This window comes from Hemitrygon akajei, chromosome 5 (assembly GCF_048418815.1).
Source record: "Hemitrygon akajei chromosome 5, sHemAka1.3, whole genome shotgun sequence".
NCBI classification, from domain to species: Eukaryota; Metazoa; Chordata; class Chondrichthyes; order Myliobatiformes; family Dasyatidae; genus Hemitrygon; species Hemitrygon akajei.
In genome coordinates this window covers 24,294,924-24,312,098 of record NC_133128.1, presented here as the reverse complement: position 1 = coordinate 24,312,098, position 17,175 = coordinate 24,294,924, and the positions used below count along the sequence as shown (strand labels likewise).

Below are 17,175 nucleotides of genomic sequence, written 5' to 3'. Positions count from 1 at the left end.
AACCACTGCGCAGAGAAAGAGAGAGAAAAAACACATCTTGCAAACAATAGAAGCATTCCGAACCAGACTGAGTCCAGATCCACTCCCAGAGCAGTAGGCCCACGCCAAGACTCAGTCCCCAGTGGGGCAGTAACACACAGTAGCTGGATCAGTTCACAACTCAATGACGCAGAGGAGGAATGCACATTTGCAGGAGAGCAAGTGAAATCAGCCCAACCTTCACCTCCGATCCCGACACTCAGGCTTCCCGTCTACCTGGGCCAACATTTAAACTGTCCACTCACCAAGTAGTGCCACATTCAAGGACCTGGATCCAGGCATCCCAATACACCTGGGTCGCCCCGGCCAAAGCCGCTCTCGATCTCACCAAATCTGCTCAGCGCTTGGAGCGATCCAACTTCACATCCAGATTAGGTTGAGGGGTATCAACTCCTCTCCAAATCACTCACTCTACCTCCAGCAGCGATACAAACTCCATCTTCATCCTCAAACACGTTGCATCTCGCAATGCCCCATCGTGGCTCATCCCCTGAAACAGCTTCACCTCCAACTGCCTCCTCACTGTCTACAGCAACAGTTCACCACAATACACTTTATCAAAGATGTTATAGTAATGGTTTTAGTTGAATCTCTTGCCTTTTGATTTACCAGTAAACTGTCACACATCTTCCGTAGCCCCATTTTAAACCAAAAGCACGTGGGAGACTTCTTCCAGTTCGTCTCCTCTTCTCGTGTCTCTTTTTTTGTTTTCAAGGTGGCTGGGGTCCTGTCAGAGTCCATGATCTACACCTGCGCTCAAACAACGTTCTTCACAGGCAGTGGGTTCTCACTCTCGGAACTTGCCAAACAGCCTGGTGTTTCGGTATCTCGAGGAAGAGCCTGGAAGCCATGTGCCTTTGGAGAGCGTTCCCGTGGACGACCCAATCCCTCACCAATGTCACCAAACAAAGCGTCACAGGAGACTGAAACATCGAGACAGCGGGCACAGCTGTTGGAGGCCTCTGCCTCGAGTGACCCCTCTCTCTCTCTCTCTCTCTCTCTCTCTCTCTCTCTCTCTCTCTCGATGGTGAGAGTGTCTGCTGGTTCTCGAGTCGGGGGAGCTTGAATAAGTGATGCTGCAAATCTGTAACATTGAAACAGCGAGCTGTTGGTCTCCCCTCTCGCTGCAGCAGGAGTGATGTCTCTCTCTCCTTTGTTAGTGAGAAAGAGAGAGGGCTGTCAAAGTGTTGGGATGGACAACAGTATTTGACAGACTCTAGACCGCGATCTTTGGGGGCTTTACTATCGCTTGCATGGTGGTTGGTGGGGGGGGGGGATTTAATTGATGCTATTTCTGCTGCTTGTGTGTGAGAGGGGAGAGGGCTTTGAGGCTGTAATGATTTCTCTCATACATTATTTGGGCTTTTTGTTCTGTTTTGTGGATGTCTGTGAAGAGTAAGGATTTCAGGTTGTGTGCTGTATACATTCTCTGGCATTACATTGAACCATTAAGTTCCATATTTAAAGTTTTAAATACCTGTATCAAGCTCATCCCACAATTTCCTTTATCCAATGAAGAGCAATTCGGCTCCTTCAGTCTCCCATCACAACTACACTACACTACAATTTTCACTCTGATCTGAATTTTCTCCAGCACAAGGTCCATTTAAAAGTACAGAGCTCAAGTTGATATATATGTCATAACTTAAATCCGTGAAGATTTTTCCCTTGTTGGGTTATTTCTTTTAATGTTTTAAAATGACTATAATGCTCCTCAAACAAATACCAGGGGAAAATCATTATGGAGGTTTTCCGTTAAAGGGGACATGTGTCCGTCCATGGGAATCCCAGTAAGGAATCCCGAATCCGGACAGTTGAGCCTGTATCCCAGTATGGTGAATTTCCAATTGAATTAAGCTTCTCCATTGAAAAATACTGCTCCAAGATTCCATTCTCTTCGGTAAGGGTGCAATGTTCTAATTTCATGTAATATTTCTTTTGAAAATGGATATACACTGCATGATTATGGGAGTGAGCGACCAGAAAATGCTGATGGTTATTAAACATACAGTGCGCAGCAATTCCCCGTCGCTGGTGGGCTGTCGGACTGCAGAGGACTTGGCAGATCGGGCTTATTGCGCACACCATTGCCTGCTACAGACCTCCATAGGAAGAGATGCGCAAAAGAAACAAAAAGGGGGGTGAAGTTCTGGAATCCGGGAACAATTTAGGCTGGTTCTCCCCTCGTTCTTACTGAAAATAAACTGGACTACCCGCGCCCGAGACTGAACCGGTGAGAGAAAGTCATCTGTGCGCTCGTTATCACAGAATCACGGCTTCGTGAACCCACCCGAGACGCTGCCAGCCGGAGGGTTTCGGGGCTAACCGGAATCCAGGGCCGCGATGCTGCTTTTTGATCGGGAGATGTGACTGCTGTCAGGGAAGCAAGAACTGTGTTTTCCTGCTCCATCAGGAAGGCAAAATGGCAGCATTCTCGGAGCATTTACAGCCACTTCTGTGATACCAGAGACACGAGGCGCTTGTGGCCCTGGCTAGAGTCAACCCCGGCAAAGCTGCAGAGCCAAGTAATGTACCAGGGCCGGTTCTGAAAGACTGCACAGCCCAGCAGAGGTGCTGACAGATATATTCAATGTTTCTCTGGGACAATCCATTGTCGCCTTGGTTTAAAAGGCAGCAATCATCATTCCAATGCCAAAGAAGGCGACAGTGACCTGTCTAAATGACTATTGTCAGCTGGCATTAACAACAACCATTATGAAATGCTTTGAGCCGCCGTTCATGGAGCATATTAAAGCCTTTGTCCCAGCTACACTGGACCCTTCCCAGTGTCCTTATGGCTCAGATCCATCCACAGAAGATGCAATAGCCCCTGCCCTCCACTCTGTCCTGTCCCACCTGGAAAATGGGGTCTCATACGCCAGACTGATGTTTCAGTTCAGCATACAAGACCATCGTACCCCAGAAAATGATGGGGAAACTGTCCTCACTGGGTCTCAACACCTTCCACTGCATTTGGATACTTGACTTCTTAACAGTAAGGGCACAGTCAGCCCCAACACCAACCACTGTGGAACAGCACAAGTCACCAGTAGTCAACCAGAAAAGACTCCCTTTATTCCCACTCTTTCCCTCCTGCCAATTGGCCAATATTCTATCCATGCTAGTATCTTTCCTGCAATGCCATAGGCCTTTATTGTGCTAAGCAGCCTCATGTGCAGCACCTTGTCAAAGACCTTCTGAAAATCCAAGTTACTGTACACACCATCCACTGCTCCTCCTTTATGTATCCTGCTTGTTATTTCTTCAAAGAGTTCCAACAGATTTATCAGACAAGATTTACCTTCAAGGAAACAATGCTGACTTTGCCCTATTTTATATGTGCCTCCAAGTACCCTGAGACCTCATACTTAACAATCAACTCCAACATCTTCCCAACCACTGAGTCAGTCTAACAGTCTAACTTCTTGAAGAGTAGAACGACATTTACAATTTTGCAGTCCCCAAAAACTGTGCCAGAATATAGTGATTCTTGAAAGATCATTACTAATGCCTCCACGTGGCTCTTGAAATTAATCCCTGACTAATGAAGGTCATCACAACAAATGTCTTCTTAACCACCCTATCAACTTGCACTGTAACTTTTAATGTGGGCTCCAGTATCCCTCTGTATCTCCACACTGCTGAGAATCCTGCCATCAACCCTGTACGCTGCTTCCAAGTTCAACCTTCCGAAGGAAATCGCTTCACACTTTTCCAGATTGAACTTCATCTGCTACTTTTCAGCCCAGCTCTGTATCTTACAAACGTCGTGTTGTAACCTATGATGTCCTTCTACCCAATTCACATCACCACCAACCTTTGTGTCATCTGCAAATTTACTAACCCAACCCACTCTTCCACTCCCCCATCCAAGTCATTTATCAAAATCACAAAGGGCAGGGGTCCCTGTGGATCGTCACTGGTCACCGACCTCCATGTTGAATACTAATATATTCTTTGTGACGGGGTCCAGAAGTGACCCTAGTTTCTGACGGGGTCCAGAATTGACCCTATGAACTGTGCTGCTATTAAGAGAGAGAGGGAGGTGTCCAACGCAGAGACCCTGTTATTTAAAGAGAGAGAGAGGGAGAGAGAGACAGAGACTGCTCGAAAGATTGATGTTATGGTTTCTCTACAAGCTTGTTTACCTATCCACAAGGACACTTGCCTGCTCGTAAAGTTCCTGCAGAGAGAGGAGAGCGGAGCAAGTTGATGGACAGCTGGTGTCCAACATGTGGAGATAAAAACCAGGTCCGCTCATGCACGGAGAGACACACAGTTTCGGACACTGAACGAGCTTTGTTGCACCCACAAGAAGGTGGGGTTTTTGGAGGATCGATTCGGGGAAATCAATCAGTTGCTCTCACAGTGTGAACAGGTGTGACCGGTGGGGAATTATTTGTGTGTCCACCCTTGCCTGGGTGATAACTCCACCACTGAAGAACGGTCATATGTATCACGGCTATAGTCGGTGACCACAACGGGACTTCGGGAGATAACAGGAAGATCGACGGCATCAGCTCACTTCTCTCTCTCTCTCTAACATTACTCAAATAACTACCTCGAACTGAACTGACCTCTCTTCATCATCGTAAGACTCTATTCATTCACCCCTAGGTTTGAAAGAACCTAGTTTTGTTCCTATTTCCACACTTATGTACATACATATCATTGCTAACCTGTTTGATATATCTGCATTTATAGTACTGTATTGCATAGTTACTAATAAACACTATTAGTTTATAGCAATACCAGACTCCAGAGTGTTTTCCATTTCTGCTGGTTCTTTAACCCGGTCACAGGGTACGTGACATCTTCCTAGAGTGTGGCACCAGAAAGGTACATTTTGCTCCAGGAGTGGTTTAACCAGATTTTGTATGGCTGTAATATTATTCCCACCCACCCTGTACTCAGTAGACATTTCCCAGTTCTTTTGCTTCTACCTGTTTTTACAGTCACTTCTGTGGCAGCACTCTCCTCTTCGCAGGCTCGGGAAGCTACGCTTACAGTGTACTCGGTCTCAGGCTCCAAACCCAACACTGTCCATTCCAAATCCATAGTCTCCATTTTCTTGACAATGCTCTCATTCTTCAACACCTGAATATGAAATGTCTGATCTTCGTAAGTGTCTGTTGTCCATGTCAGGTGGAAACTGCCAGTGGTCACATTGGAAACAGTTAAGTTTATCACCGGTGTAGGATCTATTGGAAACATGTTATTTTTTTTAAAAAGTCAATAGCAAACAATTGCATATTTATCCAAGTGAGAACTCCAAGACACTTATACACGACATGGATTCAATCAAGCATTCATACCATGGCATTACTGGTTTATATTAGTATTCATATAAAATTACTTTATCTATTTTTTTCTGGCATGCATTACAATTGTGCAAGAGGGTTATTAAACAAAAGGAAAGAGGTTACTGAAAATTCACAAAGGGCAAGAATAAGATAAAGAAAACTTTTTGCAGTTTAAAAGGTTGCAATGATGTGGATTCCAATGTCATAACTGAGAAAGAATGAAGTTCTCTGCTTAAAACAGAAGGTATTTCACAGATTTGATTTTCTCATGATATGGTTCATATATCAGATTAGGTGAATAGACTAATCAAATGGAGAAAGGGAGGAAGGGATGTAAGTGACCAGTAACGTTCCAGCCAGTTTAACAGAATAAATTTACAGAAACTTTTATTGAGACCGCTACATAAGAGAATGCTTGACCAACGTTTAAATAAATAAAGTCATTAGCTCTTGCTCTTGTCGACCCCTGAAACCCAGATTCTAATGAAAATCCAGTTAGCAGCTGTACTTTGCAGCCACCAACAATTGCTTGTGCTGGGAGATTTGGGGCAAAGTTTTACAACTTGAGAAAAGGACTAAGAGAGTAGCTTATATTTACTGATATAGTTCAAAATTTAAAGGGGCAAGTGTCAGTACATACTTCATATGAATGGACTTTAGGATGAATATTGCCATTGATACCCTTGTACTGCTTTGAATGGGCTTGAAGTTTGGTGTGCATTAGATTTTTTGGGGAGTTCCCTTCATTAATTGTTGCAACTTTGGTGACATTTCTGGAGAAATGTTTTTTGTATGTGCGGTGGAAAATCAAGAGAAGCCCAAGTAAATTAAACTGTCAGTTATTTCAGCCACTGTGTGACCAGGTACTGACTTTCATAAAAATTCTACTACACAGAATTTGGACATTTGCCATATCCTAAACAGTCTTTTCAAAAAAGCACAATCCAGTTAGTTCTGTCCGTCCCCCAAAACCCCACAAAATTACTTTCCTTTCTTGATATTGCGTCCAAGTCCCTGTTGTCATATTAACAAATCGGCTTTTGATATCTTTTTCAGGGAATGCACCCCACAGGACAGATATAGTACACGAGCACAGTAAATATACGGAGACATAAGAGACAACAAATACTGGGAACTGGAGCTAAAAGCAAGCTGATGGAGGAACTCATTGGGTAAAAGTACAACTATTACATACAGCATGGAGGAACGTCCGAATAGGGAAAGCCAGGTGAGAACGTAGAGTTGTTCAGATAGACGGCTACTGTAGAAATAACTCCAATGCTGGAATGAATTGAACTCTCTATAGAAGCTGGTCCATTAACGATGGTACCTGTTTGGAAATAACAAATACTGTAATCTAATGGTAACAAATAATGAAAGCCTACTCAACTCCGGACTTAAGCATTCCAACATATTCCGAGCCACAGTTTTGTTTTACTCTCTTGAAACCAAGTCATCCAAACCTCTTCAGTCTTTGTATTACTTTAAACATTCATTACTCCTGTACTTGCTAACCTGAAGTATGTGGACTCACAGTTATGGAAAATCTCAAATTAAAACACCCAGCGCTCTCATTTCTTCCAATCTCTTGTCACCATCAGAAATATCACCTCTTTGAATGGAATTGCTTTCAGATAGCATGTCCCAAGTTCTAGAACAGTCTTCCCAAAAGGCATCTTTTTACTTCTCCTTTCTCCTTCTAGTCAATCCTAATACTTTCTCTTTGCCCAAGCCTACAGTAATTTCCCTAATGTGACCTGGAAGCTATTGATGATACCATCACGAGGCATGAAGAAACGTTTTGCTACGTTAAAATTTTTTTTGAAATAAATGGAAGTTGTTGAGATTATGGAGGAGCTATATATATTCAAATGGTTCAGTGTAATATCAGAGAATGTATACAGTATACAATCTGAAATTCTTGATCTTCACAGACATCCAGGAAACTCCATAGAATGAATGATAGAAACATCCGAACACCGAAGCCCCTCACCATCACGTATGCAGGGGCCTGTTTACTTATACATGGTAGTAGGAGATTTAAGCCCTTCTAGTTTATGCTAGTTTACCCATTCCCCCACTAATTTTCCCATATTCTAATTAACACCTCAGATTCTACCACTCACCTACACGCGAGGGTCAATGGACAGTGAACAATCAGTCTACAAGCCTGTGACAGCATGATAGCATCCATTAAGAAGGTCACCATCACCATCTGGAACATGCCCGCTTTTCATTACTGCAATCAGGGACGAGGTGCAGGAGCCTGAAGACCCATACTCAACATTTCAGGAACAGCTTCTTTCCTCCGCCACCAGATTTCTGTACGGCCCAGGAACTCATGAAAACTAACTCGCTATTCCTCATTTGCATGGTTTATTTATTGTTGTAACTTATTGTAATTTGTCATGCCTGCATTGTACTGCTACCACAAACCAAACTTCACAACTTTCTGCATGTCAATGGCAATCAACCTGAACTGATTTTTGAGATGTGGGAGGGATATGTAGTGGTCACAGTTAGAAGGTGCAGATTCCCACTGGGGCTGCAGCAGGAATCTGGTTTGAACCTTTCTCACTAGAGCTGTGTGCTTGGATAATCTATAAAGAAACTGGATTGTGACTTAAAATAACTTCGGCTGAAAATACTTCAAATGTATTTAACCTTTAGCATATCTACAAAGTTAAACTGTTCTCAAGGGCAATTAAATACTGTTCACACCCTTGAGTGAGTACAGAAGTCTGTTACCCAGATGGAAAATGGAGATCTTACAATTTTGACTACAAAAGGCAGTTTTAAAATCTAAATAAAATTCAATGGAAGTGAAAGCAATTGTTATTTATCTGATTATACACTTAGTGGCCACTTTATTAGGCACACCTGTACACCTGCTGTTAATGCAAATACTTAATGAACCAATCATGTAGCAGCAACTCTGCATAGAAGCATGCAGACATGGTCAAGAGGTTCAGTTGTTGCTCAGACCAAACATCAGAATGGGGGAAGAAATGTGATCTAAGTGACTTTGACCACAGAATGATTGTTAGTGCCAGACCGGGTGGTTTGAGTACCTCAGAGCTGACTTGGATGTGAGAGTTGAACCTGGATCTCTCGAGCTATGAATGAGGCTGCACCACTAAACACTGACCATTGTACCACTACCCCCTGACATACACCCAACTGGGCTGTCGTGATCTTTGTCCAATATCTCATTTATAAGCACAACTTCCGTGGTCTTGCTCTGAAGGTTCAGCCAAAATTCTGGCAGCACTGTAGCATAGTGGTTAGCACAATGCGTCACAGTACAGAAAATGTGGTTTAGAATGTTTACAGTGCAGTGACAGAAGTATAGATAGAGGAATGTGAGATTGTTTGGAATCAGGTTGATCAGTTTAACAACCTGGGGGAAGAAATTTTCAAAGTGGCATGATGTTTTTGCTTTAATAGCCCTCTAGCACCTTCCAGAATGGAGCTTTAGGAAAAGGCATTTTGCAGGGTGGGAGGTGTCCACAATGATGTTTCCTGCCCATTTCTTTGTCCTGGGTGGCAGACTGCAGCCAATGACCTTCTCTGCTGACCTGAGAGTTTGCTGTAGTTTTCATATATTGGGAGAGGATGCTGTATCAGATTGTGTTACATTTCCACAGAGCTCCATTACAACTACCCAGAAACACTTTCCAGCCATTGTACTTTTACCTGTTTTCACTCTGAGCTTCGTGGCAGTGCTGTCTTCTTCATGGGCTCTGCACACAATGCTCAAGGTGTACTCAGTCTCCGGCTCCAGCCCTGACACGCTCCACTCCATTTCCGAGGTCTCTGCCTTGCTCACAATGCTGTCATTTCTCAGGAGTTGCACAATAAATGTCTGCCCGTAGGAGACCTCCGTCGCCCAAGTCGCCAGAAGACTGGTGCCAGTGACCTCAGAGACAGTCAGATTACTTACTGGAGAAGGGGCTGTCAGGGAGACAAATTAGAGAATGGCCGTCAGTATAACCCAGCTAAATGATCAATAAGACCATAAGATACAGAAGCAGATCTCAGCCCATCACACCTGATTTATCAAACCCCTCAACCAAATCCTCCTGCCTTTTCCTCATAACCTTTGACCCATTTACTAATCAGAACCTATCAACCACCCAATGACTTGTGATCCACAGCCGTCTGTGGCAATGTATTCCACAGATCCACCACCCTCTGCCTTAAGAAATTCCTCCTCATCTCTGTTCTAAAGGGACAGAGATATCTTTGCATTCTGAGTCTGTGCCTTCTGGTCCTAGGCTCCCCCGCTATAGGAATGCAAGGCTTCCATATCCTCCATTTTAATAATTGCCATTGGGAGCTTATATTTACAAAAACATACCTGGGAAAGTATGAAGCTTAATGGGAGTAAGATTCCCTCAAGCAGATATGACAAGAAGCAAAAATGCCTCCCAACCTCGCCTTAAAAAATGGAATTTAATTACTTCCCAATTCACACACAATAAGGAATATCCAGCACCCTGTAGGTGCTCAGATTATTAGTGGTTTTACCTGTAATTACTTTCAGCTCATTGGGTGTGCTTTCTTGTCCACAGCCTCTGGACACGACACTAATGATGTACTCAGTGCTGGGTTCCAGTCCCGAAGTGCTCCATTCCATTTCTTGTGTCTCAGTCTCATTCACTACGTTCTTGCCTTTTAACACCTGAACAATATATACCTGCTCCTTAGCAGTATCTGTGCTCCAGGTCCCTTGAAAGCCTCTGCTGGTAACATTGGAAATGGTCAAATTGACAGCTGGGTAAGGACCTGTTCAAAAATGTGTTAATGCATTAGTACATGACCAAAGCAAACCCGCAAAATTATCCCAGATAAAAAATATGACACACTTCACTGTATGGTTCAATATATAAATGATAAATGAATCTTGAGTCTTGTAGGAAGGTAATTTATTATGAAAAAATACAGATATTATTATAAGGAATATTAGTAGTTTCAAGTGACCATTGGAGAAATAGTTTTAAATTGTGGTATGAATCTGTGGCTGAAGCCATCAAGAACTGGAAAACTCCCCATTTCTGTGGCATTTTATGGTTTGCGAGCCTTCAGTACTGCTTACACACTGTCCTCAGTTGGTCCGATGCTTTTCGGTGCAGGAGAACTCCCATGAAAACTAGTCTGTCTATTTTGAGCTGACATTTCTCCGGGTTCAGTGTCAGTCCACACTCTGGGAGACACTCTATGACAGCATGCAGTCTCTTATCCTGCAGTTTTTAGTCATGTTCATGTACAATCACATATCTGAGATGGTCTCAGCTCCTTCAATTCCAGCTAAGGCATTTGCTATCTCATCTGGTACTGCTCACTGGCTGATGACATCCCAACTATCAGATTCTTGTACCTGTACACCACATGATGCACAGCAAATGTGGTTATCTCTCTAGATTCTGGAGTTAGTTCTAGCTGGTGATAGCTGCAATCCAAGTTAGTTTGCTGAACACCACAGCTCCGTTCATCCCGTTCATCTACAGATGGAATGGGATGTCTCTTCCTCACAATTGCTTCTCATGTCTCGGCACATTCTGATGTCCTTGTCAGGTTTTGGTAAAATGACTACCAGGTTAACCCAAGGAGTTAGGCCTTAATAATGTCCATTTTCATTAGCTGTTCATTTTTTTTTTCTCAAAAGCCTCCCTTAAGTTGCATCTGAGTGGCTGGGCCACAGGTTTTACTTTTGGATCAACGTACAAACCGATCTGCTTAGTGTTCAGCTTTCCTACCCTGTCAGACACTCACGGGTACAGCAGCTTGAGTGACTCTTTAACGTTTGTCACTACTGACACATTTTCTCCAATCTTTAACACACCCAATTTTGTAGCTGTCTCTCTACCTCGGAGTGGTTCACCATTGCCTTTTATCACGATGAACTCCTCCTGGTCTGTCCTGTTTCCAGTACTTATTTCACATTCAAACACCCCTTCATCCTCCGGTGATGTGCTGGATGAATATGGGTACAGCTTTCTCTTCTGCTTAGGAATATATGAATGGCACTTTATCTTCTCTGACAAGCTTTTCCCGCACATTTTCACACAGTAAATTACTTCGGGCTCCTGAATCTACTAATATCCTAGGTTCACACCCCCTACACAAAAATTTTCAGATGACTCTGTTTCATTAACAACAAATGCAAAGTCTTTCTGTTCATCCTCAATATTGTTCATTTTTTGAAACTTTAATCCTTTTGTCCAGCACATTTTTGCAAAGTAGTCCTTTTTGGTAACACATACAACACGCTAGAGGAACTCAGCAGGTCGGGCAGCATCCGTGGAAACGAGCAGTCAACGTTTCAGGCTGAGACCCTTCAGTGCATTTTCTGCATGTCTGTCTACAAGCTGTGCACTTTGAGTCTCTGCCCAGGTGATCTGTGCTTCCACATCTGTAGCAACTCCTTTCATTTGTATTGGTAGACTTTCTTTTTCCCTCTGTCTTTTTGCCGTGTGTTGTGTTCTCAGTGTGAAACATGGCACGCGGTCTCTGACCGGCTCCCTTGGAGTGCCAAGGCTGACAATTGTTCCTCTACTTTTTCACATTGTGCCACTATTTCCAGTGTGAGGGCAAGCATTAGACCCTGCATATTCTCCAGTGCTTTTCTCCGCACATAGACTGAGTTACATTTTCCCACCATGGCATTCCTGATTTGGTTGACTGTCTCCAATTGAAAATTACAGTCTTTGGCCGCCTGCCGAAGACAAGTAGAGAACTGTAGAACCAGCTCATCTTGTTTTTGGGCAGCTGATGAAAATACTGCTGGGCAAATGTAGTGTTGACCAGGGGAACAAAGTAAGCATTCAGCACATCCACCGCTGCCATGTAGTCTGTGACTTGTCCCGTGTTTGGTAGTGTTGAGAATATATCCTGCACATCTGGTCCCGCAAGGTGCAACAATATTGTCTTTGTTTTGTAGTATCTGTTGCATTATCATTCATTACCATTGGCATAAAGTTCAAATGAGTTGAGCCACCATGTCTATCTCAGACCTAGTGCAGCTGGCTTCATAAAACATTGGAAGTATTGAATCCCAGATTTCTCCATTCTCATCAACTAACGTTAAACCTACTTTCAAAATCCCATTCGATTAGATAGATAGATAGATAGATAGATACTTTATTCATCCCCATGGGGAAATTCAACATTTTTTCCAATGTCCCATACACTTGTTGTAGCAAAACTAATTACATACAATACTTAACTCAGTAAAAGTATGATATGCATCTAAATCACTCTCTCAAAAAGCATTAATAATAGCTTTTAAAAAGTTCTTAAGTAGTTTACTTAAATACATTAAGTACAATTAACCCCGGCACTTTAACATATCTTACTCCTGGTGGTTGAATTGTAAAGCCTAATAGCATTGGGGAGTATTGACCTCTTCATCCTGTCTGAGGAGCATTGCATCGATAGCAACATATATCATGTGACTCAACGTTTTGTGCTCTGAATGTGTCTTTATTTCTCATTCCCTCTTTCATGCTCCCACACATCACATATTGTTCTGCCCCAGACTGGTGACAACATTACCATACTTGACAAGTGTCAAACTACATGAACTGACCTTACCACTTCAATACATCACAATCGATAGGAAAGACAACCACCAGTAGTATTGCTAGTGTTCACATTTGTTCTGTTTTCATTTAAATACATAATAGGTAATTAGTAGTTTCTCTTTCTTATAACTTCTTAACTATTTCCATGAAACTTCGACTAATTGGGGCAGCCACTTAATTGGGCCAAAAGGTACTAGTCATGATGTGTCCTATTTAACCAGAATCCACTGTGCATGTATATATTATGTGTGTGTATATATGTATATTTCTTACTGTAATTTATAGTATTCTTTATTATGTAATACACTATACTGCTGCCACTGAACAACAAATTTCACAACTTATCTCAGTAATAGGAAACTTGATTCTGATCTGCCTTTTCCACCTTCCCCGGTACGTTGCATGGCCCTTGAAGACTCTGTTACATAAATGCAGGTCTCTTTCTTTTGCATGAGAAATGAAGCAAGTTTGAGTGACAGGGAGCATGTGGTGTAATGCAGACCAACAATGCTCCCAACCCACGCAGTGAGCCAACAGTGAAAGACTTACAGCCAAGGCACGTAGAAGTGCTTTGAGTAACAGGACAGAAACGTCTCCAGGCCATTCTTGCACTGGAGTGGACCCATCTTCCTGGCTGATCCAGTGAGAGGAAGAGCAGAGTTTCTTCCCCAAGGATGCAGAGATCAGCGACAAGATGAGGATAGAGTTGCTGTTCGAGGGCAGGTGGTGGTAAGCAAGCTTTTTGATTGATGAAGACCATGGAGCGGCTGATAATACAGAATCTGAGGCCACAAACCAGGCACGCCCGGGATCCGCTTCAGTTTGCGTATAAGGAGAAGGTGGGAGTGGAGGATGCTATCACGTATTTGCTGCACAAATCACTCTCTCACCTAGATGGGGTCAGTTGTGCTGTGAGGATTACATTCCTTGACTTCTCTAGTGCCTTTAACACCATCCAGCCCAAGATCTTAAAGCACAAACTAACGGAGATGGGAGTAGACTCTCACATGGTGGATTGGATAGTGGAATACTTGACAGATAGACCTCAGTATGTGCGGTTGGGAGACTGTAGGTCTGACACAGTGGTCAGCAGCACAGGAGCGCCACAGGGAACCGTACTCTCTCCGGTCCTGTTCACCCTGTACACATCTGACTTCCAATATAACTCGGAGTCCTGCCATGTGCAGAAGTTCGCTGATGACACGGCCATAGTGGGGTGTGTCAGGAATGGACAGGAGGAGGAGTATAGGAAACTGATACAGGACTTTGTGATATGGTGCAACTCAAACTACCTGCGTCTCAATGTCACCAAGACCAAGGAGATGGTGGTGGACTTTAGGAGATCTAGGCCTCATATGGAGCCAGTGATCATTAATGGAGAATGTGTGGAGCAGGTTAAGACCTACAAGTATCTGGGAGTACAGTTGGACGAGAAGCTAGACTGGACTGCCAACACAGATGCCTTGTGCAGGAAGGCACAGAGTCGACTGTACTTCCTTAGAAGGTTGGCGTCATTCAATCTCTGCAGTGAGATGCTGAAGATGTTCTATAGGTCAGTTGTTGAGAGCGCCCTCTTCTTTGTGGTGGCGTGTTGGGGAGGAAGCATTAAGAAGAAGGACGCCTCACATCTTAATAAGCTGATAAGGAAGGCGGGCTCTGTCGTGGGCAAAGTACTGGAGAGTTTAACATCGGTAGCTGAGCGAAGGGCGCTGAGTAGGCTACGGTCAATTATGGAAAACCCTGAACATCCTCTACATAGCACCATCCAGAGACAGAGAAGCAGTTTCAGCGACAGGTTACTGTCGATGCAATGCTCCTCAGACAGGATGAAGAGGTCAATACTCCCCAATGCCATTAGGCTTTACAATTCAACTGCCAGGACTTAAGAACTTTTTTTTAAAGCTATTATTAATGCTTTTTGAGTTAGTGATTTAGATGCATATCATATTATTACTGAGTTAAGTATTGTATGTAATGAGTTTTTGCTACAACAAGTGTATGGGACATTGGAAAAAATGTTGAATTTCCCCATGGGGATGAATAAAGTATCTATCTATCTATCTATCTATCTATCTATCTAGAGGATTCCCAAAGAACTGCTAGAAAGGGAGTTGCTGGATATTTGAATTGAATTGAATTGACTTTCTTTCTTCCAACCTTCAAATACATGAGGAGCAAAAATCTTTACCTTACATCTCTGTCTAAATGTGCAATGTGCAATTTATAGTAATTTGTAATAAATAATACGTACAAAGGACAGTCAATGTAGCATAGAAGTACAATTGTATCAGCGTGAATTAATCAGTCTGATGGCCTGGTGGAAGAAGCCTGTTGGTCCTGGCTTTTATGCCGCGGTACCGTTTCCTGGATGGTAGCAGCTGGAACAGTTTGTGGTTGGGCTAACTCAGGTGTGCGCTTGCTACCATTCTCTTCAACATTTTGGAAGGTACAGGTCATTGGTTCTTCTGCTTGGGGCTCACTTCTACCCACACAATAGAATGCAGCATTCTACACTGCCTCCCTCCAGCATCCCAATTTACACCGTGAGACCTTTCAATTATGTTCAGTAACCAGCCGTAATCCTTTCTCCAGGCAACACGAGTGAATCTGCAGATGCTGGAAATAAATAAAAACACAAAATGCTAGCAGAACTCAGGAGGCCAGACAGCATCTAAGGGAGGAGGTAGTGACGATGTTTCGGGCTGAAACCTCATGCCTGCACCACGTTCAACATTTGTAGTGAGACTCCTCCACTTTCATGGACTGCGCAGCCCCACACCTCATTGTATCTGCCATTTTGCTTTGACTCTTTGGCATGGTTTTAAACTTACCTTTGTCAAAGCAGTTTGAAAACAATGAGTATTTCTCTGACAATACACTCAAACCATGATTGCAACCTTCAAATCTTTGCCGAAGAGCTAACTGTTGACAGCAAACAGTATCAATAAAACAATAGAGTACGTAGACACAATGAGGATCACATACCACAGTGAGGAGTTTCTGAATACGGAAAACTGGCTGGAAATTCAAGGCCATTCACATAGGTGACCATTGCAGAGGGAAATACAGTAGAAGATTGTTCCTCAGCACTTGTAGGAGTTAGCACAGTGGTAGTACTTTCTGCCAGAAAGAGAAGTAATTTTTGTGTTTAGAATGTGGCTATCGCACATCCATCATTGTGCCAGGAGGACAACGGTGGATTTTATTTTGAACTGCAGATGGCAGCAGTTTAATACCTTGATGTGCAAATATAGACATATAAATACAATGGCCTATTAATATACACTCAGTGGCCACTTTATCATGTACACCTGCTTGTTAATGCAAATATTTAACTCAATGCATAAAAGTGTGCAAACATGGTCAAAAGGTTTAGTTGTTGTGCAGACTAAACAGCAGAATGTGATGTAAGAGACTTAGTCTGTGGAGGTTGGTGCCAAAGGGGTGGTTTAAGAATCTCAGACGCTGCTGACTCCTGAGTTTACAGAGATTGGTCGGGAAAACAAAAATATTCAGTTACTGGCATTTCTGTGGGCAAAAATGCCATGTTAAGGAGAGAGTTCAGAGTAGAATGGCCAGATTGGTTCAAACTGACAAGAAGGTGACAGTAACTCAGATAAACACATTTTACAACTATGGTGTGCAGATGACCGTCTCTGAACACACAGGTCAAACTTTGAAGTGGATGGGCTACAGCAGCAGAAGACGATAATCTCTGTGGCCACTTTATTAGGTACAGGAAGTAACTCCTAATCTCATGTTTAAGAGTAACTTGTGTTTGCAAATCATAATGTGGCCAGTGTGTGTCTATACATCATTTCACTGTAGTCATGATTGATCAGTCTATTAGGAAAATAAAACATCTGAAGTTTCGGACCCCATCATTATCAGATTAACCAACTGAACATTTGAAGACACTTGGATACATCTGTTTCATATTTAATCTGTGTACTGATTGTTGACTAAAGTTAATCTCTGTGAGCAAGTGTAGTTGAGTGTCTCTATCAGGGTGGCTTCACAGCTTCCAGTCTAACCAGCCCTCGGTCTTGGCGCATGGGTAATGAAATAGTCACCTATGTTCATTCCAGCAGAATTGAAAAAAAACAAATATGGACTGTTTAATGACAGGAAGATGGGTTTCAGTCTGTAGGACACAATAACTAAGGAACAGGAATCCCAAATCCAAAGGCCAAAACTTGGTTTCTTGGGCTCTATTCATAAAGGTTGAAGGAAGAGAAATTGTGGGT

General features: G+C 43.0%; 1 protein-coding gene across 1 annotated transcript in view; it reads right to left on the bottom strand.

Annotated features, from left to right (window-relative positions):
* The window catches only part of umodl1 (uromodulin-like 1), a 116,600-nt gene that overhangs the window by 47,918 nt on the left and 51,507 nt on the right, over window positions 1-17,175 (bottom strand). Inside the window, exons 12-15 of the mRNA XM_073047626.1 lie at window positions 15,914-16,048; window positions 9,873-10,130; window positions 9,039-9,296; window positions 4,983-5,240 (exon numbers count right to left, since the gene is read on the bottom strand). Of these exons, the coding sequence (XP_072903727.1) occupies window positions 4,983-5,240; window positions 9,039-9,296; window positions 9,873-10,130; window positions 15,914-16,048 (909 nt within the window). The remainder of the gene's footprint in view (window positions 1-4,982; window positions 5,241-9,038; window positions 9,297-9,872; window positions 10,131-15,913; window positions 16,049-17,175) is intronic.